Genomic DNA, 23,801 nt, shown 5'->3' with positions numbered 1-23,801 from the left:
TAGATCCCCCATACTAACCACATGCACCTGTTAAAAGGCTCCCTCCCCCTGGAGAGGGGGGGGGTGTTGCATGCTAACAGGTCCCCCCCAGACCAAGGGGATTGGGTCTAATGGTAGGGGAGGGGCTGGGAGCCCAGACCCCTGGGTTCTCTGCAGCTCTTTATTTTGGGGGGGGGGGTTGGGGACTGGGAGCCCAGACACCTGGGTTCTTTTCAGTGCTGGAATAGGACCGGGGGGGGGGGAGGGGAAGCAGACATTTGGGGTCTCTAGGGATAGGAGTGGGGGCTGAGAGCAAGGGGCTGGGCTGGGAGCTCAGATACCTGGGTTTTCTGGGAGGAGGGCAGAGACTGGGAGCTAAGAGCCTGGGTTCCCTCCAGCCAGGGTCAACCTCCATTTAGGGGTCACTGGAAGCTGGGGGGGAGGCAATATACCCCCCCATGCAGCATGGGGGTGTCACAGGATAATGTGTCTCCCCCCCCCCAGCACTCTGGGGGGCAAAGGGTAACACATACCCCTATATCAACTGTGAACCAAGCCCAAGCCACCCAGCCCCCACAGTGCAACAACTTAACCAGTCCCCCATGCCACCTGTATGCACCCATGTAACTGGTGCCCTCCGCACCTCCCAAACCTTGTGTCCCCCCCCGGAACATACCATTCATCTCACGCATGGCACGGACGTAGTCGTTGGGGTCCTTGAAGCTGACGAAGCCGTAGCCCTTAGTCTTGCCCGTGCGCTTGTCCCGGATCACCTTGGCCTTGAGGAAGGAGGGGTTAGCGGCTGAAGGCCCGTGCCAGGATGGTCGTCATTTACCTCGTTGCCTAGGTCGCCGCAGAAGATCCGGAAATCGTCTGGGGTGGAGGGGCGGGGAATCATCAGCCCAATGGTTGCCAATGACAACAGATCCTACCCCCCCGAGTGGGAATGGACTGCAGCCACAGTAATGCTGTGGTGTCCTAGCTCCTCCTCCCCGTGAGGGGGTCCTGGGGCAGAGGGGAGTGGTCCCAGGCTCACCAGCATCCCATTCCAGCAGGCTGGGGTCCTCCCAGCTGCTGCCAGCGGCCGTGCGGATACAACGCTTCAGCTTCTCCTGCTTCGTCTTCTTCTTGTCCTCGGCCACCGGCTCCACCACCGGCTGGAAATTGAAGGTGGCAGGGTCAGCAAGCCCCCTCTCATTTGCCACCCAAGTTCTGCTCACCCCAGCAGAATCCAGTCCCGTCCTCAGCTGCATCCCCAGCGCTTGCCCACACTAAAGCCCCTCCCATTGTCCCTACCAGGCCACTCCCCCTGCCCGTGGTCCCATCCTTCGTCCTTGTTGCCCCAAGGCCACAACCCCTGCTCCCTGCCCTAAGGTCCTTTCATCCTAAAACACACCCATCAAACCTGCCCACACCCACCTAAACTCCTCCCACTACCATAAGCCCATGTCCCCTGCTTTAACACCCCCGCCCCCCCCCCACATCCCCTGCCCTTAGGTTACTCCCATCACAATGCTACTGCCTGCAATAAGCCCGCCCCACACCCCTGAACCACACCCACCCTAAAACCCTCCTACTACCCAAGGCCTCAGCCCCTCCCACCATGCCACACCCTCTCCCCTACGCCCCTCCACCGTTCCAAAGCCACAACCCTCCCCTCAAAGTACCCCAAAGCCACACCCTCTCCTACCCCCAGCAAAACCACACCCCCTACTCTAAGCCACTCCACCCCCAAAGCCACCCCCACTACCATCACACCCCTCCCACTCCTCCAAACTCCACTCCCTCACCTCCACAGGTACGAAGACAGTGTCAGGCAGGCGGGGGCGGCGGGCACGGGCAGGTGGCAGCAGCAGCTCGGGGCCCCGCAGGCTGGGCAGGACGCGGGGGTCTGGGGGCAGCAGGGGCTCAGGCTCGGGCATGCTGGGCCCGATCAGCGCCTCCTCCAGCCCCGCTGGCTCCTTCTCCTCTGTCAGCAATGGCACCGGCTCCCGCAGCTCCTCCTGGCCCAGCGGGGGGAGGGGGTTAGGTGGGGCCCGGACACCTGGGTCCTCTGGGGCCAAGGAGGGCACAGGGAGTTTGGACACCTGGGTTCTATTCAAACCTGGGACGGGAGTTTGGTCTGGTGGGGGGCAGAGGAGGGGTGTGGGGAGGGAGCCCGGACACCTGGGTTCTCTGGGGCTGGGGTTGATAGCAGGGGCTGCGCTGGGAGTCCAGATGCTTGGGTTCTTCTCAAGATCTGGAATGCAGGGGGCCGGGGGGGTAGAGCCCAGAGGGAGGCAGAGGATGGGTGCTGGAGGAAAGCCCAGATGCCTGGGGTCTTCTCAAACCTGGGATGGGAGTGCGGAGTAAGCCTGGATGTCTGAGTTCTCTTCCCACTCTGGGAGGGGGCTGGGAGGCTACACAGCAAAGGGTACTGGGAGCCCAAACACCTGGGTTCTTCTCCTCCCCCCAGAAAGGAAGCAGGGTCAGGGAGGGGGGTAGAGCCCAGACACCTGGGTCCCTCTCTAGCTCTGGGAGGGGAATGTGGGTTTGGGAAGGGAGTGGGGAGGCTGGGAGCCCGGACACCTGGGTTCTCAGCACCCAGGTCCAAGATGTAGCACCACCTTCCTCCAGGTAAGCCCCGCCCCTGTCCCCCTCCTCACCTCCTGCTTCTTAACAGGCGGGGCCGAGTAGACGGTGGGGGCTGCCTGGATGACCGTAGGGTTGATCTTCGGGGCAGCCATGACAGGGCGAGGCACTGGCACCATGGGAGCCAGGGGGCCCACGGGGACCCCTGGCCCCACCTGCAGCAAGGAGAGGGTTAAAGTCATGCCCCATCTGCCCCCATCCCTAACAGGAGGCTATGGAGACACCCAAAATGTGGCTGCTTGTGGAGTGGGGGATAGGCAGGAAGACCCAGTGTTGGCTGCCAGGGATGGGGGCCCCCAGGGGCCGCTCAGACCCCCCTGTTCTACCTCCTACAGCACAGTGACCCGTAGTGCATGCCCCCCAGCTCACATCAATCCCTGAGGGGACTCAGTTCTCGAAATAGTGCCCATTGGGATTACAGTGGTCTAGTGCCCCCTAGTGGCCCCCATTGGCCACTGTAGCCACCAGCTGGGCAGATTCACATCTGACACCCTCTGGGGGTTCCCTAATGCCCCCCAGGGCCCCCTGCCCTGCTCCTCTCTCTGCACAGCTTCCCACAGTATTGCAATGGGTCTAGTGCCCCCTAGTGGTCCCTGCAGCTCCCAGCTGGGCAGATTCATTTCCAGTGCCCCCAGGGGCCCCTGCTGGCCCACTGCAGCTGCCAGTTGGGCACATTCATGATTGATGCCCCCTGGGGGTCCCTGTTACCACTTCATCATGTTCCCCTAGTGCCCACTACAGCCTAACCAGACACCCTCTTCCAGGCCCCGCAGACTATAGTGCCCCTAGTACTCCTCCCCTAAGCAGCAGCACCCCTGGAGACTCGGTGGTATTGCAATGTGTCTAGTGGCCCCCAGTGGCCACTGCAGTCCCAGTTGGGCAGATGGCTGCCCCCAGAGGCATTTCCTTTCCCCATCCAAGGAACCTCCCCACTGGTTAATGCACAGCACCTCCTAGTATCCCCCCAGACCCTCACCCTACCTTCAGTGCCCTCAAGTGCTCCATCAAGCTACAGAGGAGATACAGCACTCCCTGAAATAGTGTCTGTACCCCCTAGCAGCCCTCATTGGTCACTGCAGCCCCCAGCTGAACAGAGTCGTGTCTGGTGCCCCTGGGGGTCATGTTTGGCTACTGCAGTGTTCCCTATGTCCCCCTATGCCCCCACCCTGCTGTAACACATCCCCCTAGTGCCCTCCCCAAGCTACAGCAAGATGAGCAGACAGCACCCCCTAGTGGCCTCCAGCAGGATTTCAATGCATCTGCTGCCCCCTAGTGCTCCCTGTTGGCCACTAAAGCACCAGCTACATGGATTTATGCCTGGCACTCCCCAGAGGTCCCTGTTGGCCACAGCCCCCACCCTGCCCCTCAGCACAGCACCCCATGGTGCCTACTCAAGGTGGGCCAGGTCTCATGGGGCCGATGCCCCCAAAGGGGGGACAGGGGCTCTCTGCATCGGAGGGCCCATCATCATCTGGGGCCCTGGGGGCCAGGCATCGGGGGTCCCACATGGAGGGATGATGGGTGGGCGCATGGGCAGAGGCCGGGGACCACCTGCAGAAGCCAGACAGGAAAACATATAGAAGAGTGTTAGGCTTTGCTCTGGGCCCCATTCTACTCCCAGAGCTGGATGAACCCAGGTGTCCAGGCTCTCAGCCCCCCCGCAGACCTCACCCCCCTCCCAGAAAACCCAGGCACCTGGGCCTCCCACTCACCTGATCTCTGCAGCACGTGGGGCACAAAGGCAGGTCGGAGGATGGGGGGCCTCTGCGGAGGAACGGCTGCAAGGTGGGGGAAGGTTATCACACGGCCCCAGTGGGGTCGGGGGGGGTCACTTGGGACACGAATAGATGCCAGGGGGAACATACAGCGCGCAGCACAGCCCCGATCCTGGCTGGGGCAGAGGCTGGCTCTGCCCGGGGTGGGGGTACGTATAGCGCCTGGCACGGCCCTGATCCTGAGGCCGGAAGGCGGCACCTACCTGGCCCCACAAAGGGCACCGGGGGCGCCACGATGGGGGTTACTACAGTGGCCGCAGCAGCTGCCCGTGCCTCCAGGCTCTGCTGGACCTGGGGGGGGGGGAGGGGCACAATCAGTGAGATGAAAGCACTGGTTCTCAGCGCCCTCCATACCAGCAAATTATTGCTCCCCCCCCCATCCAAACAAGCTCATTAGCTCCAACCTGACCCCCCCACTCCACATGCTAATTATACAAATTAAGGGGGTACGGGCCAGGCCAGGCTGTCACCTGCTGGTAGGTGTTGGTGGCGATGATGGGCCGGAGGGCAGGGACGGGGGGCACCGGGGGCACGGCCGGCACCGCCAGGGCCACCGGGACAGCGTCCACCACGGGGGGCACTGAGACGGGGGCGCCCAGCACCTCCTGCTCGAACCTGGGGGGAGGAAGGGGGCAGTGAGGACCCCCGTCCTGGCCCCGCCCCCTCCTCCCGGGCCCGCCCACACGTTCTGGGCACGCCCCCTGGCTTCAGGCCCTATCCCCCTCCCCACTCCCTGCAGGCCCTGCCAACCCTGCCCCTCCGACTTCAGGCCCCGCCCCTTTAGCCCCCAGGACCCCACCCCAATGTTTTGGCCCCTCCCACTGCCCTGCAAACCCTACCCCGACCTTTGCCACGCCCCCAAAGCCCCACCCCGTATTCTGGCCCCGCCCGCCTCACCGCCAGCCCGTTCTGCCCCCCAGGCCCATATTGGCCCCGCCCCCGCGCTCACAGAGCCATCTCGGCCTCCATCTCCTTCAACCGCTCTTCACCGCTCTTGCCAGCCCCGGCCGCGGCCGCGGCCCCGGCCCCGGCCCCGGCCCCGGCGGGTCCCGGGGCGCCGCCGCCGCCGCCGGCCGGGGCGGGGGGAGGGGCGGCCGGAGCCGCCGGAGCCGCCATCGCTACCCGGGAACGCAGGGACCGCGGGGCTTCCGGCGCCCGCTAATGACGTGTGCCCCACTTCCGGGCTGACCGCGGGGAGCGCAGGCTGCGAGCGGCGGGCGGAGCGTTCCGATGCGGCGCAGAGGGGGCAGGGAAGACGAAGGGGGCGTGGTTAGCCCCAAAGGGGCGTAAACTCAGAGGGGGCGTGGTTAGCTCGGAGGGGGTGTGGTCAGGGCTGGGTAGCGTAATGCATCATGGGGGAGGGGAGGTGACCTGCCAGGAAGCCCCTCGTCGCTTTGTGCCCCGAGGTATCGAAAGGGCGTGTCCAAGCCCTAAGAGGGCGTGGCTGATGTGGAAGGGGCGGGGCCACTCGGAAAGCGTCGTGGGGCTTGCTAAGAAGGGGCGTGGCCAACCGAGGACACCTTCACGTGGTCTTCAGGCGCCCGTCGTGGCTGCAGGCCTGCGGGGGGGCGGGGCGGCAGAGGGGTGGGCCCTGGCTTGTGGGGGCGGGGCTGGGGGGCAGTGGTTTCGTGATCCCCGAGGGCAAGGCCCCTGCCTCGGGGCTGCCCCTACTGGGGAGGATCCAACCCTATGGCGGGAGCCGGGGGGGGGCACGCAGCACCTGGCACGGTCCTGGTCCTGTCTGACTGCTCTGGGGCAGCCCCGCTCTCCTCCCAGCACCACGGGAGGGGCAAAGGGGGCACACGGCTCCATCCCCCTGGGGCCTAATCCCCCTGGGCCACCTCCCTCCCTCCCTCAGAATCAGACCCTGTAATGCCCCCTTCTCAAACAACTACCGTATTCCACCACTTATAACATGCCCCCTTAAAAAAAAAAAAAAAAAAGCCCATATACCGTATTCACCCACCGACCACATGCCTCCTCCAAGACGGAATTTGGATTTTGGAGGATCTTTATTCAATTCTAAAGTCAGGGAGATCTTCAATCTGAATCCAGATCGGCAAATGTATCCCAAGAGCAGGGCGGCCGCGGGAGGAGTTCAAGGAGATGCCAGAGACACAGAGGTAGGGTGTTCCAGGCCTGCGCCCAGGGGAGCTGTGCGCTCTCTGTCACTGCGGGGGTTCAAGCAGAGACTGGTGGGGGGCGATCCCAGTGCCACCTGGTATCTACTGAGGGGAAATCTCCCATGCTTCTGGGCCGTGTTGGTTGCCTTCCTCCCCCTTTCTGTTCCATGTGTCGGGGGGGGGGGGGTTAACGCTCCCCCAGAAACACCGGGTGCTGGATGCAGCCTGGGCTGGGGACTGGACTGCTGCTGGGCCCAACCCCAGAGTGGCCTGGCTAGAGGGTCTTGCCCCTCTGCTCAGGGTCAGACCCATGCCAGGAAGGGATCCCCCCCCCCCCCCCCCCCGTCAGATTGGTGTTGGGGGGGGAGAATTTGTCCTCCTCTGAAAATCCCTTCCAGAGGCACTTCTCCATAACTATGATCATACCGCCTCTGGAGGTCTCTTGTAGCCCCACACCTCTATGGCCATGACTCCATGCCTCCTGGAGGTCCCTTACAGTCCAGCTTCTCCATAACCCCATGACTATGACTACAACCCCTACAGGCAGATCCCTTCTAACCTGACTTCTCTCGAAATCTATGAAATAATCATAGTCAATTTCATAGACATTCGGGCTGGAAGATCCTGGAGGATCATGGAGTTCAGCCCCCTGCCCCAGGGGCAGGAAGTCAACAGGCGTCATAGGATGCCAGCAAGATAAACATCCAAAAGTAGTCTTCAAGGTGTTCAAAGTGGGCGCTTGAACTACCTCCAACAGCAGTCTATTCTAGACCTCGGGGGCTCGGACAGTGAAGAAGTTCTTCCTTATGTCCAGCCTGAAACGGCCGCAGACGAGTTTATGACCATTCAATTTCGTCATCCCTTGGGGCGGTCTGGTGAACAGATGTTCCCCCGGATCCTGCTGAGCACCCCTAATAAACTCATAGGTGGCTACCAGATCACCCCTAAGCCTGCGTTTTTCTAGGCTGAAGAGTCCCAGGGCTCTCAGCCTTTGTCGTAAGGTCTGTTTTCCTGACCTCTGATTATGAGCATGGCTCTCCTCTGCACCCTCTCAAGCTTCTCCACATCCTTTTTGAATTGTGGAGCCCAAAACTGGACGCAGTACTCCAGCTGCAGCCTCACCAAGGCCGAGTACAACAGGAAAATGATGTCCCAGGATTTGCTTGAGAAGCATCTATGGATGCAAGCCAGCATTTTGCTTGCTTTACTAGCTGCAGCATCACACCGAACGCTCATGTTCACCTTGTGGTCAATCATGACCCCAAGTCACTTTCATCTGTAGTGCTAGCCAGTGTAGCACTGCCAAGCTTATAAGGATGCTGCAGGTTTTTCCTCCCAAAGTGGAGAACCTTGCATTTTTTGGTGTTGAACACCATCAGGTTCTCATCTGCCCATTCCCTGAGCCTGTCCAGGTCAGTTTGGATCACCCTCCTGTCTTCAGGTGTGCATACTTTACCCCAGAGTTTGGTGTCATCAGTGAACTTGGCAAGCCCGCTTCTGACACCAATGTCCACATCATTGTTGAAGATGTGAAAAAGTAAGGGCCCTAGGACAGAGTCCACTGGTCACAGCACACCACAACAATCGATTTACATCAACCACCACTCTCTGGGTCCTGCCATCAAGTCAATTCCCCAGCCAGTGGATTGTGGTGAGGCCGCAGTTTGCCAGTTTTGCCAAAAGGTGATCATGGGATACCAGATCAAAGGCTTTTTAAAGTCAAGATATATGACATCAATCTCTTCCCCCTTGTCCAGGTGATAGGTCACCTGGTTGCAAAAGGATGTGTCTGGGATGGTTTGGATAAGGCTGACCCTGCCCCAGGCAAGGGGTTGCGCCAGATGTGATCCCTGGAGGTTCTTCCCAGCCCAAACTTTCTAGGATTTCCTCTTCTTTGATGACCTCCTTTTTCCTCCAGCCCTTTGCACCTAGCAGCGTGGTTGCTGTTTTATCACAGCACTCCTCACATGTTTCAGACTCAAGCCAAAGTCTGGGGAGTTAGAATGGGGGTGGGGCTGGGAACCCGGACTCCTGAGTTCTCTCCAGCTTTGGGAGAAAAGTGGGATTTAGGGGTGCAGCGCAGGAGCCCAGACACTTGGGTTCATTCCCAGGTCTGGAAGCCACACAAAGTTGGGGTGCTGAGAGCCCAGATGCTTGGGTTCTGTCCCAGCTCTGGGAGGGGTGCCAAGAGCTTGGCTGGGGTCCGGGAGGGGCACAGAGGGGGACCCAGACACCTGGAGTCGCCCCAGCTTTGGGAGAAAGTGGGGTTTAGGGGGTGGAGGCTGGGAGCCTGGACACTTGGGTTTTCTCCCAGGTCTGTGAAGGAGACAGAGCCTGTGGGCAGGGTTACAGCAGGGGACCTGGGAACCCGGACACCTGGGTTCTCTCCCCAGCTTTTGTTGGTGGAAGGCTGGGTTGGAGGGGAGTTGAAACCTGCTCAAAACCACCCTGCCCCCTCCCTTCAGCCCAGGCAGGAGACAGAGGCCGGTTTTCATCCCTTTTATTGTCTCACAGCCCTGCGAGTCCAAACGAGACCGGCACTGGAACCAGCAGGCGGACGGGCCTGAAACCACCTACCCCTCAGTGCCAGGCGCTGTGCCCCAGGGGGGTGGGCAGAGCACCCAACCCGCAGCTGTCAGCCTATCAGATCTTGCCAGGGAAAGTGCCGTCTTCCAGGCGGCTGTCCCAGTTGTTCACCTGGAAGAGAACAACAGGCAATTATTGTCTGGGGAACCAGTGCCTGGACCCAACCCCAGAAGGACCCACTGCTGGGGGGGGGGGAGGGGGGGGACAAGAGGAGGAGCTTAGCTGCCCTGCCCCCATGTCCAGCATTCAACTTCCCCCCCAAAACAGGGTCACTGATCTGAGCCCCCACCCCCCAGGGTGATTGGCCCTGCTGCCCCCCCTCCAAAGAACTCAGGCCCCTTTTACCCATTCTAGCGACTCAGAAAAGTACCACCACATATAAAAAACACACACCTCTAAAAATTACAGGGGTATACGTTAGAGTGGTATTGGTCTAAAAATTACCGTACTTTCTAACATACCATATGCCTTGTATAAGACACTGTCCACTGTCGGGGAGAAGGGAGGGGGCTGAAAAAGTAGGTCTTTCCTTGCAAATCCCAGTGAGTTATTTGTCACAGGGGAAATACTAGGAGCTGCAGAAGTTGTGAGGGTAGAAGGAAAAGGGCAGAATAAAACCTGTGGCTTCTCTGTTAGCTTTAAGTATGAGATACACCAGGAGCAGGCAATTAGTAAGTGGCACTCCACCCAAAATGAGTTTTGGCAAGCCACTGAGGGCCGCATGGCAGGCAGCCAGGGGCAGATTAATACTAATTTTCTAATTTTTTTTTTTAGGGCCCCTGCGCGCTGGATAGAACAGCCTGTTGGGACACATCTCACCCACGGGCCACATTTTGCCCACCCCTGAGATACACGCAGGTGGGGCAGGAAAAAAAAAGGATGGGGGGGGGCAGTTCAGCTCATAAAATCAGGAGCCTGTGCCTTTAAAGCCCATGCTCCTAATTTGCAGCAGCTAAATTTCTGGGAAAGGTGGGCGCATATTATACGCAAGGAAATGCGGCATTCGTCAAAACAGCTCTTAATTAGACAAGAAGCTCTTCTACGGCTCCACCCCCCCCAGCGATATCCTAAATGATGGGCCTTTATTTGCTTCCTGAAATAAAAGGGGTGAAGCATTCGAGCGCCTCTTGAAGATCAGAGGCGCATTATAGGCGAAGGAATACAGTATGCCAAGTGCGTTTTAAAGGAAGGTGGCTACCAAAATGGCCCTTGTCTGAGGGAGGGGGTCTTACCCAGGAGATGGGGCAGAGCGACTTGTAGACGCGGTGATACCACTGGCAGGGCAGGGGGTCGGCTCCTTTGGTGGCCATTGCCTTCTCACAGCGGTGGAAGTCTGGGGGGCAAGGGAAGGAGAGGCTGAGACTGAATGGGTGGATTGTGGGGGGTGGAGCTGGATGTCGGGGGAAGGACCCACTGAACACAAGCAGACACAGGTGGGGGAAGGCAGCTCCTGCCTCTGTCTTAATGGGGGTTACTGTATTTTCTCATCTACCATGCACCTTGTCTTGGGGAGGGCGCAATGACTGGACACCAAGACCCCCCTCCTCCCGAGGCATGGCTCCATCCTGCCTCGCAAGGGGGTGCTGCTGCCCCACAGAGTCACTATTCCCCCCATAAGGAGCCCCCCCCATAACCCCAGCCTCAGCCAAAGCTCCAGTCTTTACCCTTTTGCAGCCACCCAGCCCCTTGAATGGTAGTGGTGGGGATAGGGGGAAGTTGTGTCTGGTACGCAAGGAAATACAGCACATCCTCAGAGGCTACCCCCAAGGCTTAGTCCCGCCCCAGGTCAAGGCCTGCTCCAACTGGAAGGGCTTAAAGCAAAGAGGAGGAAAGAGGCAATCCTTTCAGGCAGCAGCTCCCATGTCCCGTAATTAATCATTCAATGACCCCCCCCCCCCAGTTTTCCCACAGCTACTCTGTTTACTGACAACTAGAGATCTACCGTAATTACTTGAATACAAGATGAGAGCTGCACCCCATTCAATGTGGGGAAGCAGAGCAGGCAATGGGGGCACAGGGCAAGAAGCAGAAAGAGTTACCACCCCAAGCCTCCCAAACGCTATCCAAGAACCGGATCCTGCAGTACCACCAGCCTCCCCCCCAGTCACCTCCATCCCAGCTCCAAGCAACACACAGCCCAGCCAGCCCCCTGTTAAAATCGCCATCCTTTAAAATCAGGACTGTCAAACACACTGAGCCACCCTGCTGGGCCATTAATGCCGCCCCCCCCCCCCCCCCAAAGTTTCAGGGGAAAGAGGCAGGTGCCGTGAAGTCCCCAGAACCCACGAGCCCCATGGGCTGAATCTGGCCCCCTGGGGTGGGGGTCCTACCAGTGAGGAGCCCCTGGGGGGAGGGGCCGGGGGACTTGTCTCTGACCCCTCCTCCCCCCCAATCCATCCATCATCCTCCCCCCACCTCTGTAAGCATCCTCCCACCCCCATAACTGCCCCCACAACCACCTGTAACCACCCCGACGTGCACCCCCCACACCACGTGCACCCCCAGGCCCCAAAGCCCCCTCTACAAGCGCCCCCCCCCCCCCAGCCACGTCCCCGCCCACCCGGGCCTGCCTCACCCAGGTAGTTCTGCCAGCAGTTGCGGGTCTGGTTCTGGTTGGGGAAGCGGCTGTCGAACGGCGCCGTTTTGTACTTGTTCAGCTTCTCCTGGATGCTCTCGGCCATGGCCCTTACTCTGCAAGGGAAACGGGGAGGAGGGGGGTCAAACAGGTGTGGGGGGGGTGTTCCCCCCTCCCGGTGTGCTAGGAGCTGTACAAAGCCACCCCCCCGGCAGAAGGGCCCCTGCCCACCCGGGATGGGGCTTCGCCAGGTGCTGTACGCGCCCCGCCCACCCCAGCCTGGCCCCACCCCCAAACTACCTCCGCCCCTCCTACTCCTACTCCAAGGCCTTCGCCTTCGCCTTCGCCTTCGCCTCCCCCGCCCCTGCCCCTGCCCCTGCCCCTGCCCCTGCCCCCCATGCCAGCCCCTCCCCCGCCCCGTGCCCCTCCCCACTCAGGCCGAAGCCGGGGCCGGGGCCGCGCCCGGACCTCACCCGAGCTACGGCAACTCCTTCCTGAAAGTGACTTTCAGCCCCAGTGCCCGGCCAGCACGGACCCGGAAATACAGAGCGCCGCCGGAAGTGACGCCCAGCGCGTCCGCCAGGCCTTGCGGCAGGGGTGGGTCTAGAGGAGGAGCAGGAGGAGGTCATAGAGAGGAGCGGGGCTGGAGCGCCGCCTGGCGGGGGAGGGGTGGAGCGGTGTTGGGGTCATAGAGAGGCGGGGGGTAGAGTGGCGCCTAGCAGGGCTAGAACGGCGGTGGAGGGGCTCATAGAGCGCAGCTGAGTCGAGGGGGCGGGAGGACTGGAAGGGGGGTGTCATAGAGAGAGCGCGGCTAGAGTGCCGGGGGGGGCGTGGGATAGAACTACGGGGTGCCATGGAGACGTAAGGCCAGAGCGCCGCCTGGAGAGGGGGCGGGTCTAGTATGGCGGTGGGGGGGGTCATAGAGACGTGCGAGGCTAGAGCGCCGCATTGGAAGTTGAGGTGCAATAGAGTGTTGGGGGATCATAGAGAAGGGCTGGGCTAGAATGCCTCGGGGGAGGGGCTGGAGCCAGGCTGGGGGTCATAGAGGAGTAGGGCTAGAGTGTCATGGGGGGGGAAATAGAACAGTGTTGGGGTCACAGAGACCCCCATGGGGACTAGACCACACGGGGGGGGGCAGTATAGAGGGGAATCAGGCTAGAGCTCTTCTGGCCCCATTTCTCTATGATTCTACGCGTGGGATGGTTTGGACAGGACTGATCCCGCCTCAGGCGGGGTTGGACCAGATGTGACCTCTGGAAGTCCCTTCCGGCCCCATTCTCCATGACTCTATGGCTATGAACTCTATGATCTATGGAGGTCCCTCCCACCCCACTTCTCCGCGACTCTATGGTTATGAACTCTATGATTTCTGGAGGTCCCTCCTGGCCCCGCTTCTCCATGATCCTCTGAACACCGACAGAAACGTATGCGGTTGTTCCTACCCCCATCACTCTGGGTGCACCGAGGGTGTTGAAACGGGCAGCTGAGGCAAATATAAAGCCCCCAGAGCTATTGTTTCCTCTCCTCCCGCGGTCGGGGCCCGCCTCTCCCATGAGCACGGCCTGGAGGATCGCGGGGGGCGCCGCTTCCTCCCCTCTGGTGCGCCTGTGACCCGGGGGAGCAGGGGTGCGGTGCAGTGGCCAACAGAGACCACTAGGGGGTGCTAGACAGGCGCGTGCCCGTCTCGGGCTGCAGTGGCTGACTGCGACCGCTAGGGGCATCGGGCACCAGACACGGGATGCGATGCGGGAGCCCTTATGAACCTGGGGTACGAAGCTGGGGGTGGGAGCGGCCCAGCTGCCCCCTCCAGGGGCAATGCCATCCCCGCGGGGGCGGGGGACGGGGCTCAGATCTGGCACTTGAGGGCTGTGCGGGCAGCCGTGATGAGCCACAGCTGCCCCGGGTTGTAGGTCACGTGCTTGACCAGGGCCCCAGTGCTGCGGGGTGGGATCCAGGAGATGCCATCCCTGCCAACACGGAAGGGGGCGGCGTGAGGGCCCGGGGCATCGTCTGCCCCCGCTGCTGCCCCTCCTCGCCCCCCACTTGGCCTTGAGCCTGGGGGCATAGGCCAAGGGCAGCTAGGGGCCCACCCAGGATCCCACACGATGGGGTCCCCTGTAGCCTGACCCTAAGCAGCCTCTGCCCAGTCCTCCATGAGGTCTGTGACCCCTTGTCTCCACTCAAGCTTGCCCTCCACCCCCACAGGGGGCATTAGGGTACCTCTGTACCCCCTGCACAGCCCCACACAGGTCATTAGGGTCCCCATGTGCCCCCCCCCCCACATTGGGGTCCCCCCCACCCATTAGAGTCTACCTATAAGCCCCCATTGCCCCCTTGCCCAGCCCTGCAGGGGCTATTAGGGGCCCTCCCATGCCTGTGCCCAGCCCCATACTAGCAGTAGACGTTGCCCTGGCTGTTCACCCCATAGACGTGGCTGTCGGTGCCAATCTCCACCATCGTCAGCTCCCCGGGCACGTGCTGTCAGTAGGTCCCGGCGCATGCGTCGGGCCAAGTGCTGTGGCAGAAATAGACAACATGGGCCACATTGACCCCCCCCAACAGCCTCACCAGCTGCACCTGGTGTAGATGAGCTTCCCGTCCATGCTGGTCCAGGGCACTGTGGCCCCCCTGCCCGCATCTCGATGACCGTGGGGTGGGACAGGCACTGGACATCATCCGACAACATGGGCCCCACCACGAATAGGTCCCTGCTGGCGTCCAGCTGCTCGGAGGAGCCTGGAGAGGGCGAGGGAAGAGGAGGAGGCAGAAGGTGGCTGGGCGGGGGTCAGGTTTCCCCTCCAGGGGGGCACTGGCTGGGGTAGGGCGGTGTCCCTTCCATGGGTCCCCAGTACAGGCCTGATTTGGGGGCAGTAGCTGGGGCCTGTTCCCCTCCAGCGGTCCCCGCTCTGGGGGCATTGGCCAGCTGTTCTGCGCCCGAAGCGGAAACCCCCATTGATTCCCACTGGGATCCTCCAGGGCATTTCCAAACCTGGGATAAGCCCCTTGAGAAATAGTGCTTATCCTGGGGGAGCTCAGAGACTTACCCCTGGTTCCTCAAGGGGCATCTCTATGGCAGGGGAGGATGGAGCTGGGGGAGCCATCCTGTGGGAAGCCAGGACAAGGAGGTGACAAAACCCTCTCCTGAGTGCCTGATGGGGGGTGTGTGTACTGGCCAGGGGGATTGCCTGTGCCAGCAGCCCAGACTCTGCGGCCGGCTGCATCAGGGAATGCAGCTCAGGGGAGAGAAGTGTATTGCAGAGACGCCCGGAGGGAGCGACGGCCGGCAGCGTGTGATGCCTGAAGCAAGCACAGAGGGACCCAAGCCAAGGAGGACCTGCCCATGCTCCAGTGAGGGGGGCAAAGTGGTGGCTATTCCTCTCAAGGCATCGCCCCAGGCTGCTAAGTGTGCAGAGGGCCATCGTATTCATCCTGGTGTATAAAAGTTATTGACTGGATGTATACGTAAGTATGAGTAAGCCTGTAAGTCTGTAGCTCAATTGGTTCAGTGTTGGTGCCTTAATATCTACCTGCGATTAGTACTCTCCTTGTAGGTCATGGGGATTCAAAGGAAAGGTTATATGTTGTAACTGTCATTACTGGGGTTGTGAGTGTGTATTTGTGTGTTCTCTTTAATAGCCTTTATGAGTTCAACCTGTTTGCTTATTTGAAATTGATATTGTATATAATTAAATCCTGTATAGAGTTAAGCCTGTTTGCAAGGGTCATCCTCTGCACAGGGAGACCCGCTTCTTGAGGAACCTGCCACAGCCACTAGAAGGGTTGGGCAAGGTCACTGGCTACCGGGCACCCCAAGATCCCACTGTTCGGTGGTGGCCACAGGCAGCACCGTGCACCTGGGTTACATATCTATCTATCTATCTATCTATCTATCTATCTATCTATCTATCTATCTATCTATCTATCTATCTATCTATCCCTCTCCACAGCCCTCATCCCTCTATCTGTCTGTCAGCCTATCTATATTGAAAACACAACATCAGGCAAAAAATGCACCTACACCTACACCTAGAAAAGTAAGTGTGCATTCGTCTAAAGATATGTCTGTTTTTGCTTTGATATGAAACCAAAGGATACAGCCTAGGTCCCAAGCTTAGTAGTAAAGCTTCTCACTTCTCTTTAACTGGAGGGAAAAAGTGTGTTGTGTTCAAAGCAGTGATGCCCCGTACCGTTTGCACCCCCTCTTTTCAAAGCCCCCTCCGTTAGGAAAGGATGTGGGTGTAGGGGGCATGGATTTCACAAGACAAGGGAAGGCGAATACCAGAAGCATGGGGGGTCTTGAGCAGCTGTAGATTTAGCTTGCATCCCTGGATGGTGGCCAGGGCAGTGAGCCAACAGCGTCAGCTGTGACTGGAGAATGGATGGGTCTCTGGGCTTGGCTTGTGGGATTAGGCAGGGTTTCTCCAGAAGCCGGCTTCGAGAACATGTTGGCATCAGACCATCAGCTGCCTGCCAGTCAAGAGGTTCTCTGGAAGGATTAGGCTGTGAATAGTTAAGCTGGGAAGAGGATAACAAGGAAGGATATCAAACCCCCCTTGAAGGAAGGAGGTTTTTAAGAACAGATTAGACTTCCCTTCATCCTGTTTCATTCCTTGATGTCTCTCCCATAGCTTCCTGGGCGCAAGTCAAGGGGCTGCTTTGGACCTGATTCTCTAAGTGGGGTGCTGTGAGATCCTTGAGGGGTGCCACAAAAGAGCATTGCCGTCTGGCGTGCAAATGCTGGCCTGTGGTTCACAAGATCAACGCACAGGCGGTTAGGAGGAACCGAGAGCGGCTGAAACCTCCTGCCTTGCTGTGGGTCTTTGCCCCAGAAGACTTGCTCGGCTCTTTTTCTGTGCTCAAGGGAAAAAAAGAGGAGAAACTCGCAGCACAAATCCCGCCCCTCCCAAAGTGAGTTAAAATGAGTGAAAACTTCGAAGTGAAAGGGAAGAGCTGGGATCTTTTGAGGGGGGGCTGGGGGGATCTTGCATCTGAAACGTGAGGACTGCTGCGATAGAACAGTAACCAGGCTGCTAGGTGCAAACATCTGGAGGGGAATGGAGATTGGCTCAGGGTCAAAGAAAAGGAAATCCTAGAGGGGTTGGGCTGGGAGGGACCTCCAGTGGTCACATGTAGTGCAACCCCCTGCCCTCAGGACCAGCCCTATCCAAACCATCCTATACAAATCCACAATCAGAGAATCATAGAGCAGTCAGGTTAGAAGGGACCTGCAGAGGTCATGGAGTCGTGGTTGTAGAGTCATGGTCACGGAAAAGTGGGGCTAGACAACACCTCCAGAGGTCATGGAGTCACGGTCATGGAGGGCTGGAAGGGACCTGCAGAGATCATAGAGTCATGGTCATGGGGTCATGGAGGAGGCCTGGAAGGGACCTCCAGAGGTCACATCTAGTCCAACCTGAGACAGGATTGGCCCTGTCCAAACCATCCTGGACAAATCCATCTAACCTGTTCGTCAAACAACAGTCAACCTGGACATGACACCATGCATTGCACCTGACCCTGCCGCAGGGATAGTTGGGGTATCACGGCTGCTACCATCCTGTTTCTAAAAAAGATTGCTAATTGATGCTCAAGAGATCTCAGGAAGAGGCCGTGGCCTGGCTACAAAGGAAGGCAACCCCCACCCCAGTCTGTACCAATCTGACCAGGGTGGGAAATTCCTTCCTGACCCCAAATCTGGCATCAGTCTGAGCCTGAGCAGAGGGGCAAGGCCCACCAGCCAGGACCCTCTGACTTTGGTCCCAGTCCCCATCCCTAGCCTGGGCTGCAACCAATGTCAGTGCCTCTGGGGGAAGCTTAACCCCCCCCCCCGACACATGGAGCAGAAATAGGGTGGGGGGCAACCAGCACAACCCAGAAACCTGGGAGATCCCCCTAGTAGATCCCAGGCATCACGACGCCTAGATCATCCCCCACCAGTAGCTGCCCAACTTCTCCTTGAACCCCTTCATCTGTGGAGGTCCCAGGACTCTGACAGCCACGTTTTCTCCAATCTAAACCTACCTGGCTGCAGCTTTTCACTCCAGCCTGGGCTGTAGCAATACCCAGTGCTGGCGAGGAAGGAGAAATAAATCCCTGATGTCTGTAGCTACGGGATGTGGGGTGGGATTCCTTTCCAGCCCCAGCAAAGCCAGAAAGCCCCTTAGTATAACACAGGCATCATCACACCTGGACCATCCCCCACCAGTGGCCTCCTTGATGGAGAGTCCACAGCTCCCCTGGGCATCTGCTCCACTGCCTCCCTGCTCTAACAGTGGGGACATTTTTCCTGATTTCCAATTTAAACCTACTTGGCTGTAACTTCAAGGCACTGGTCCACGTACTGCCCTCTGCAGCCCAAGAGACAAGGCCCCCTTCTGCAGCAGAGAAGCCTGATTAACAAAGTGGTGCTTTTGGCCCAAGATGTGTGAGAAGGTGGAGAGTTTCTGTTGGGCCTACCTGGTGTGTCAAAGTGTAAGCGTGAATAAACTGGCTTGGGCGCCCTTACAACCTATGCCTATGATAGGGGCTTGATTCTCACGTATTGCACTGGATGTGGTGGGGTCCCTCCCCAAAAGTTCAGTGGGGCATCAGTATCTGTTGGTGTCGTGGAAACACACGCAGCATACTTCTGGGTCAGGTCAGCAGAAGCTTTTATTCAAAAGAAACTACAGCTGTAGGGGGGACCCCAAAGTGACATGGATTTGTCAAGCACTTGGAAGGGGTTCCCCCCCAAGAGCAAAATCAGGAGGCTTATATACTTTTTAACAGTCGCTTACAACTCACGTCATCATATAGTGAAATTAGCTAGAAAAGCAGCTATAAACATTACTTCATTACTTCTTTGCTGTTATCAGGATGAGAACTATGGAGGAGACAAGGGAGAAATAACACTCCCTACCTGCACCTGGAAATCAGAGTTGTACATACTTTTTGCTATCTTCAAGGCCGCGGTGAGGGAAGCAGTTGCAGAGGAGTTACAAAGAACAAACACTTTCCCTTATCTGTTCTACTGTACAGAGCCAGCAATTCTCCACAAAGCGGTTATGTCATCTTATAACTCAAATGATCAAAGTTTAAGGCATTTATTTTTTCTGATTCCACATTGGTTATCGTAAATTATGCGACCCGGTTCCCAGAGGCAGTCCCTATGTGAGCCGTCACTGTGCCCCGGGTGGCAGAAGAACTTCTCAAATGGATCATCCGAGTGGGGCTCCCCAAAGAAATTGTTACAGACCAAGGGTTTTATTTTTATGTCAGGGGTTCTGTGGAGCCTATGGAGGGTATTGCAAATGAAACAACTATGTATGACTATACCACCCCGAAACCAATGGGTTACTTGAAAGGTTTAGTGGGACCTTGAAGAATGTGCTGCGTCGCTGTGTTCAGGCAGAGCCCCGTAAGTGGGACCTGATGATTCCACCGCTGTTGTTTGCGACGCGGGAGGCTCCGCAGTCGTCCTTGGGGTGTGTCCCATTTGACCTGGTGTATGGACATTGTCCGAGGGGATTGTTAGATCTGGTGAAAGAAGGTTGGGAAGAAATACCGCAGGAGGGTGTTAATCACATAGAGTATGTGAGAGAATTGAGACAGCGCTTGCAGAAGGCGGTGGAATTATCGTGAGAACACTTGAGGGTAGCGCAGAGCACTCAAAAGGCTACATATGATAAAAAGGCTTAGGAGAGGAGCATTTGAATAGGCCAGAAGGTCTTGGTGTTACTCCCAGATACGGAGACCAAATTTCTAAGGTGTCGGCAAGGACCTTTTGAGGTGGTTTGGCAAGTTGGCCCTGTTGATTAGGAGGTTTCTAAACTGGGGCATAGGAAAGAGAGACAAACATACCATGTTCATCTACTTAAAGAATGGAGGGACCAGGAGGGTCTGTTGATTGTGTGCGGGCCGGGTCAGGCCCCGGGCCCTTTTCGTCTCTCTGCACACGGGCTGTGGCCGGCAGCCCGGGCAGGCCAGGTCGGAGAGGGCGAGAGCCGAGCTAGAATTAGGCACAGACACGTAACGGTTGATTTTAAGATTGTTTACTTACACCGAGATGGTCGTGGTGTAGGCTGAGAACTTGCTTGAGTTGCGGTTACAACAGAAAACACGAACACACGTGGAGTTTGCTAGGCTCCACGCAGACAGAACACGAACAATCACGTGGAGGTTGCTAGGCTCCACGCAGACAAACTCCGGATGTCCAGGACAAGTGCGCATAAAACTCATCGGTACGTCTTATAGTAGGCTCTGTTCGAAGACGGGAAGAGGTGGGCGGTGGATCAGGCCGCCAAACTCCTCTGAGCAACACACAGGGTTTCTATTACCCTGCCGCGCACACCCAGAGTCCCCACGAGATGGATGTGGAGTCCTTTTCGGCTTGGGCGGAAACTGCTCAAGCCTCTTATACGGCTAGCAGGCCAATTGCTAGCCGCCATGTGTGAATAATTTAGAACTAGCCAATTGCGGGGCACGAATTTGCATACGACGAGCGGGAACTCTTTGCACCGTGCATTTCTGTGTTGCAAAGGAAATGCACCCTGCAAAGACCGCTGCAAAGTGGCGGGAACACCCCTTGCACGCGGGTTCTCTGCACAGCAGAACTCCTCTGTGCAACGAAGCTGTAAACCCACGGGGATAATTCGAGTGCCGAAGCACACACAAAAAAATCAGACCTTTGGGTCATGACATCCCCCCTTGCTGAAGGCACAATAGAATTATACTTCAAACCTATCATCCGGGTTATTAACAGCTCTGTCAATGGTTCGCGAAACTAAACAAGCAAAAACAAAATCAGTCAACAATAAAAGTTCGTCCTCAAGGGATCGAATCAAATAATAACCGACACACACACATATACATAAAATCACATTCATAACAAAAAACTGAATGATCATGACTTTGGTGGGCGTCATGGTGGAATCACGCGTCAGGCCTTCGTTCCTCTCGGTGATGTTGTCCCTCTCGGGGCCTCTCTCCACCACGCTCTCCGAATCCCTGATCTGTAAAAGAACTCTTAAAATGGTTATTCACTACTATTTACAAAATCACACAGGACCGCACGATAATGCAGTCGATTAAACTTATCATCACTATTAAATACAAATATGTAAACACGATTTTATACTGGACAGCTCTCTCTCTTCCTTCACACTCAGGAACTCGATGAAACCGTCGAGGAGTCATCGTCGCCTTCTTCTAGATAGTGAAAACCTAACTCGTAGGCTAGCTGCCATTGTCCCGCGTCTCCTAAAATCTGAAGCTGTCTCTTATTAAGTCCAGAACGCTGCAGGAGGTATCCAAACATGTATCGCTCCTCTTGTGCTCTCTGGCGTAATACTGGACGCTCGGATTCGCGGTGTTTCGTGTTCTGAGCCTCAGTCGGGCGTTGATACTCCCGATCACTGGATAGTCTTGGCTCCATTAGGACGCGCAGTCTTGACAACTGATGAAGGAGACTACTCACAGGATGATCGACCAGTGGGTTCAGCACAGTCCGCAAAACCACAATGTTTCTTTGCCCATAAACCTTAAGACAACTATCTATGCTGTCGAGAGTCACTGGAACGGTTCCAGGGTCTCGCAGGTGACGATGAGGCCATGGTCGCATTCGTTGGAGCGGTGTCAGTCCCAACGTGCATTCTCTTGGGTTCCAGGCGCAATACGAAACTCCGATGATCGCCAGTACAAGCTGTTCTGCACCGGTGTGCTCTGGTCAGTTGTCATGCCATGCGTGGGCCTTCTGTTCAATCACTCCTGCCACAAGCGCTGGAATCGGAATAGGCCAGTGGACGCTAAACGCCACCACGTCGATGTCGCTGACATGTCCCCTACTCCATGAAGCTTGTCTCACCAAGAAGCTTGCTTCTTCCTGGTCCAGGAGGTCGGACCCAAGCTCCACGACCAGACGTCCCAACCACACAGCCAGAGTTTCGTCGGATCGTATCCTGGATTCCCTACACAAATTCTGCAGTTCGGCTCTGGAACGAGCGTAGTAGGTGGTAGCTTGAACTGCACTCTGCGGACCGATGACTGGGCTGCTCGATACTGCAGGCTGACCAATTTCTTCGCGAGTTGTCGTTGCTGTTGCTGTTGCTGTCGGAGCTGCAGTCATTGTTACAGCGGGGGTTGTTGCTGTTTCAGGCGGGAGGGGCGGATGCATTCCTCCGCTTGACTCCCCCTCCCGTCGGCAAACGGGCGTGGTCGGCAGAATCGACGCTGCGTCGCTGGGCGGAGTTACCGGCCGAACCCTCGCGGGCTCTCCCGAAGCTCCATCCCTCACTTCCGGCTCCTCCACGCGGTCTTCCCTCTGCTCGGCGCCATCTTGTCAGGGCAGTTTAAGATCCCCTCTCTCAGCCGCTTCTCCGACCGCCTGAACGGCCATACGCAGCTGGGTCTTCAAGCTTAAAGTTTTATTCATCAGATCAGTCATAGTTTGAAAGGTTGCATTTAGTTTTCCCCCCTTGTCGCACCGTAGGACCACTCTCTCATTTACGGCGCGGTCCTCCATCTCCGGGTCTTCACGGAGCTCGGACGGATGCTCACGACTCCTTAGTCTAGGCACCACCATGCAAGGGGAGAACCAGCCAATTGGCATCGTCTCTCCCATCTCTCAGGCACACAGTGAGCAACGGACATACTCCCGGGTGGGGATCGGGCTTACTGCGCACGCCGGGTCGACTTTGGCAAGGGTCACAGCATCGAGGGGCCTATACAGGACCCGCTCATCGCCCATGATACACCCGAACGCCGCGGGGTGAAGATATACTTCTTTCCCTTCTAGGGCTCCGACTTCGGAAGCTCCTTCTTCTCCCCTTAGCGAAAGGTGTCCACGGACACATCTCCTGCCCGTTCCGCCCGCCTGGTGGTACGCAATGTGCGCCTCCAGTTCTGCGACGCTTGCTATGCTGCGTCTCCCACTTCTCCAAGGCCAGTTCTCAACTAATTCTAACTCTAGCGAGCCCTCTCCTAATCCCATCGGCATGTGCCGCGGTGATCCCGATCCCATCATGTGCGGCAGTGATCCCGATCCCATCCTCGTCACCATGTGTGGGCCGGGTCAGGCCCCGGGCCCTTTTCGTCGCTCTGCACACGGGCTGTGGCCGGCAGCCCGGGCAGGCCGGGTCGGAGAGGGAGGTCGCCGAGCTAGAATTAGGCACAGACACATAACGGTTGATTTTAAGATTGTTTACTTACACCGAGACGGTCGTGGTGTAGGCTGAGAACTTGCTTGAGTTACGGTTACAACAGAAAACACGAACACACGTGGAGGTTGCTAGGCTCCACGCAGACAAAACACGAACAATCACGTGGAGGTTGCTAGGCTCCACGCAGACAGAACTCCGGATGTCCAGGACAAGCGCGCATAAAACTCGTCGATACGTCTTATAGTAGGCTCCGTTTGAAGACGGGAAGAGGTGGGCGGTGGATCAGGCCGCCAAACTCTGAACGACACACAGGGTTTCTATTACCCTGCCGCACACCCAGAGTCCCCACGAGATGGATGCGGAGTCCTCTTCGGCTTGGGCGGAAACTGCTCAAGCCTCTTATACGGCTAGCAGGCCAATCGCTAGCCGCCACGTGTGAATAATTTAGCACTAGCCAATTGCGGGGCACGAATTTGCATACGATGAACGGGAACTCTTTGCACCGTGCATTTCTGTGTTGCAAAGGAAATGCACCCTGCAAAGACCGCTGCAAAGTGGCGGGAACACCCCCTGCACGCGGGTTCTCTGCGCAGCAGAACTCCTCCGTGCAACGAAGCTGTAAACCCACGGGGATAATTCTTAGTGCCGAAGCACACACAAAAAATCAGACCTTTGGGTCATGACAGATTGATCCTTCCCCACTGGATGAGGAGTTTGGTTGGGACTTAAGGGTGGACCCGAGACAGAATACAAAGGGCATAATAGTGCCAGTTGGGGTTGTGGCAGAAGGCCACCTCTGTTTCTCCCCAAAAACTCTGCTCTGTGACAACTTGGTTAGGATGGGCCCTACAGAGGGTACACACCTTACCCTATCTCTTTGGGTACCCTGAGCTGGATACATTCCTGAGGGAGGGGGGAAACCTGCTCCCTCTGATCTACATGACTGGCATCACATACCTGGGTGAGGGGCTTGGGTTCCTTGGTCGGCTAGAGACTG

The 23,801-nt window shown here is 57.7% G+C and overlaps 3 protein-coding genes and 1 long non-coding RNA gene across 5 annotated transcripts in view; 1 reads left to right on the top strand and 3 right to left on the bottom strand.

Moving 5' to 3' along the window:
* Window positions 1–302: 302 nt before the first annotated feature.
* On the bottom strand, window positions 303–5,621 carry RBM42 (RNA binding motif protein 42). Its single transcript, XM_059718135.1, is given in 11 exon segments — window positions 303–776; window positions 778–801; window positions 803–852; window positions 1,016–1,136; window positions 1,770–1,982; window positions 2,625–2,765; window positions 4,028–4,161; window positions 4,323–4,388; window positions 4,589–4,676; window positions 4,856–5,000; window positions 5,335–5,621. Coding segments are annotated over 11 exon segments (1,524 nt in total). The 5' UTR covers window positions 5,502–5,621; the 3' UTR covers window positions 303–401.
* A 3,371-nt stretch (window positions 5,622–8,992) lies between these two features.
* On the bottom strand, window positions 8,993–12,252 carry LOC102563227 (cytochrome c oxidase subunit 6B1). Its single transcript, XM_006278311.4, has 4 exons — window positions 12,143–12,252; window positions 11,670–11,785; window positions 10,327–10,427; window positions 8,993–9,205 (listed from the first exon to the last, which is right to left on the bottom strand). The coding sequence occupies exons 2-4, from the start codon at window positions 11,773–11,775 to the stop codon at window positions 9,152–9,154; spliced, it is 261 nt and encodes an 86-aa protein (XP_006278373.1). The 5' UTR covers window positions 11,776–11,785; window positions 12,143–12,252; the 3' UTR covers window positions 8,993–9,151.
* Window positions 12,253–12,783: 531 nt separating this feature from the next.
* LOC106738050 (butyrophilin subfamily 1 member A1) overlaps window positions 12,784–23,801 on the top strand; it is a 30,154-nt gene continuing 19,136 nt past the window's right edge. Inside the window, exons 1-2 of one of the 2 annotated variants that reach the window (XR_009457248.1) lie at window positions 12,784–15,131; window positions 16,298–16,577. Coding sequence is in view for 1 of the 2 variants with exons in the window: in XM_019490858.2 (XP_019346403.2) it covers window positions 15,124–15,131 (8 nt within the window). In the remaining variant the exon portion in view is untranslated. The remainder of the gene's footprint in view (window positions 15,132–16,297; window positions 16,578–23,801) is intronic. The other variant, XM_019490858.2, reaches the window with a different exon arrangement.
* LOC132245514 (uncharacterized) lies at window positions 18,303–23,482 on the bottom strand. Its single transcript, XR_009457250.1, has 2 exons — window positions 19,708–23,482; window positions 18,303–19,184 (listed from the first exon to the last, which is right to left on the bottom strand). It is a non-coding gene; the product is annotated as an uncharacterized LOC132245514 (long non-coding RNA).

Source organism: Alligator mississippiensis, chromosome 15, assembly GCF_030867095.1.
Source record: "Alligator mississippiensis isolate rAllMis1 chromosome 15, rAllMis1, whole genome shotgun sequence".
Classification (NCBI taxonomy): Eukaryota; Metazoa; Chordata; order Crocodylia; family Alligatoridae; genus Alligator; species Alligator mississippiensis.
The sequence above is the reverse complement of the archived record's forward strand: the minus strand, read 5'-3'. Positions and strand labels throughout refer to the sequence as shown.

Excerpts from the sequence above, each read along its gene's own strand:
- LOC102563227 (XM_006278311.4), bottom strand. The coding sequence starts at position 11,775 with ATGGCCGAGAGCATCCAGGAGAAGCTGAACAAGTACAAAACGGCGCCG. Across the intron at positions 10,428-11,669 it reads CTGCTGGCAGAACTACCTGG|ACTTCCACCGCTGTGAGAAG; the intron begins GTGAGGCAGGCC and ends CTTGCCCCCCAG. Across the intron at positions 9,206-10,326 it reads CGCTCTGCCCCATCTCCTGG|GTGAACAACTGGGACAGCCG; the intron begins GTAAGACCCCCT and ends GTTCTCTTCCAG.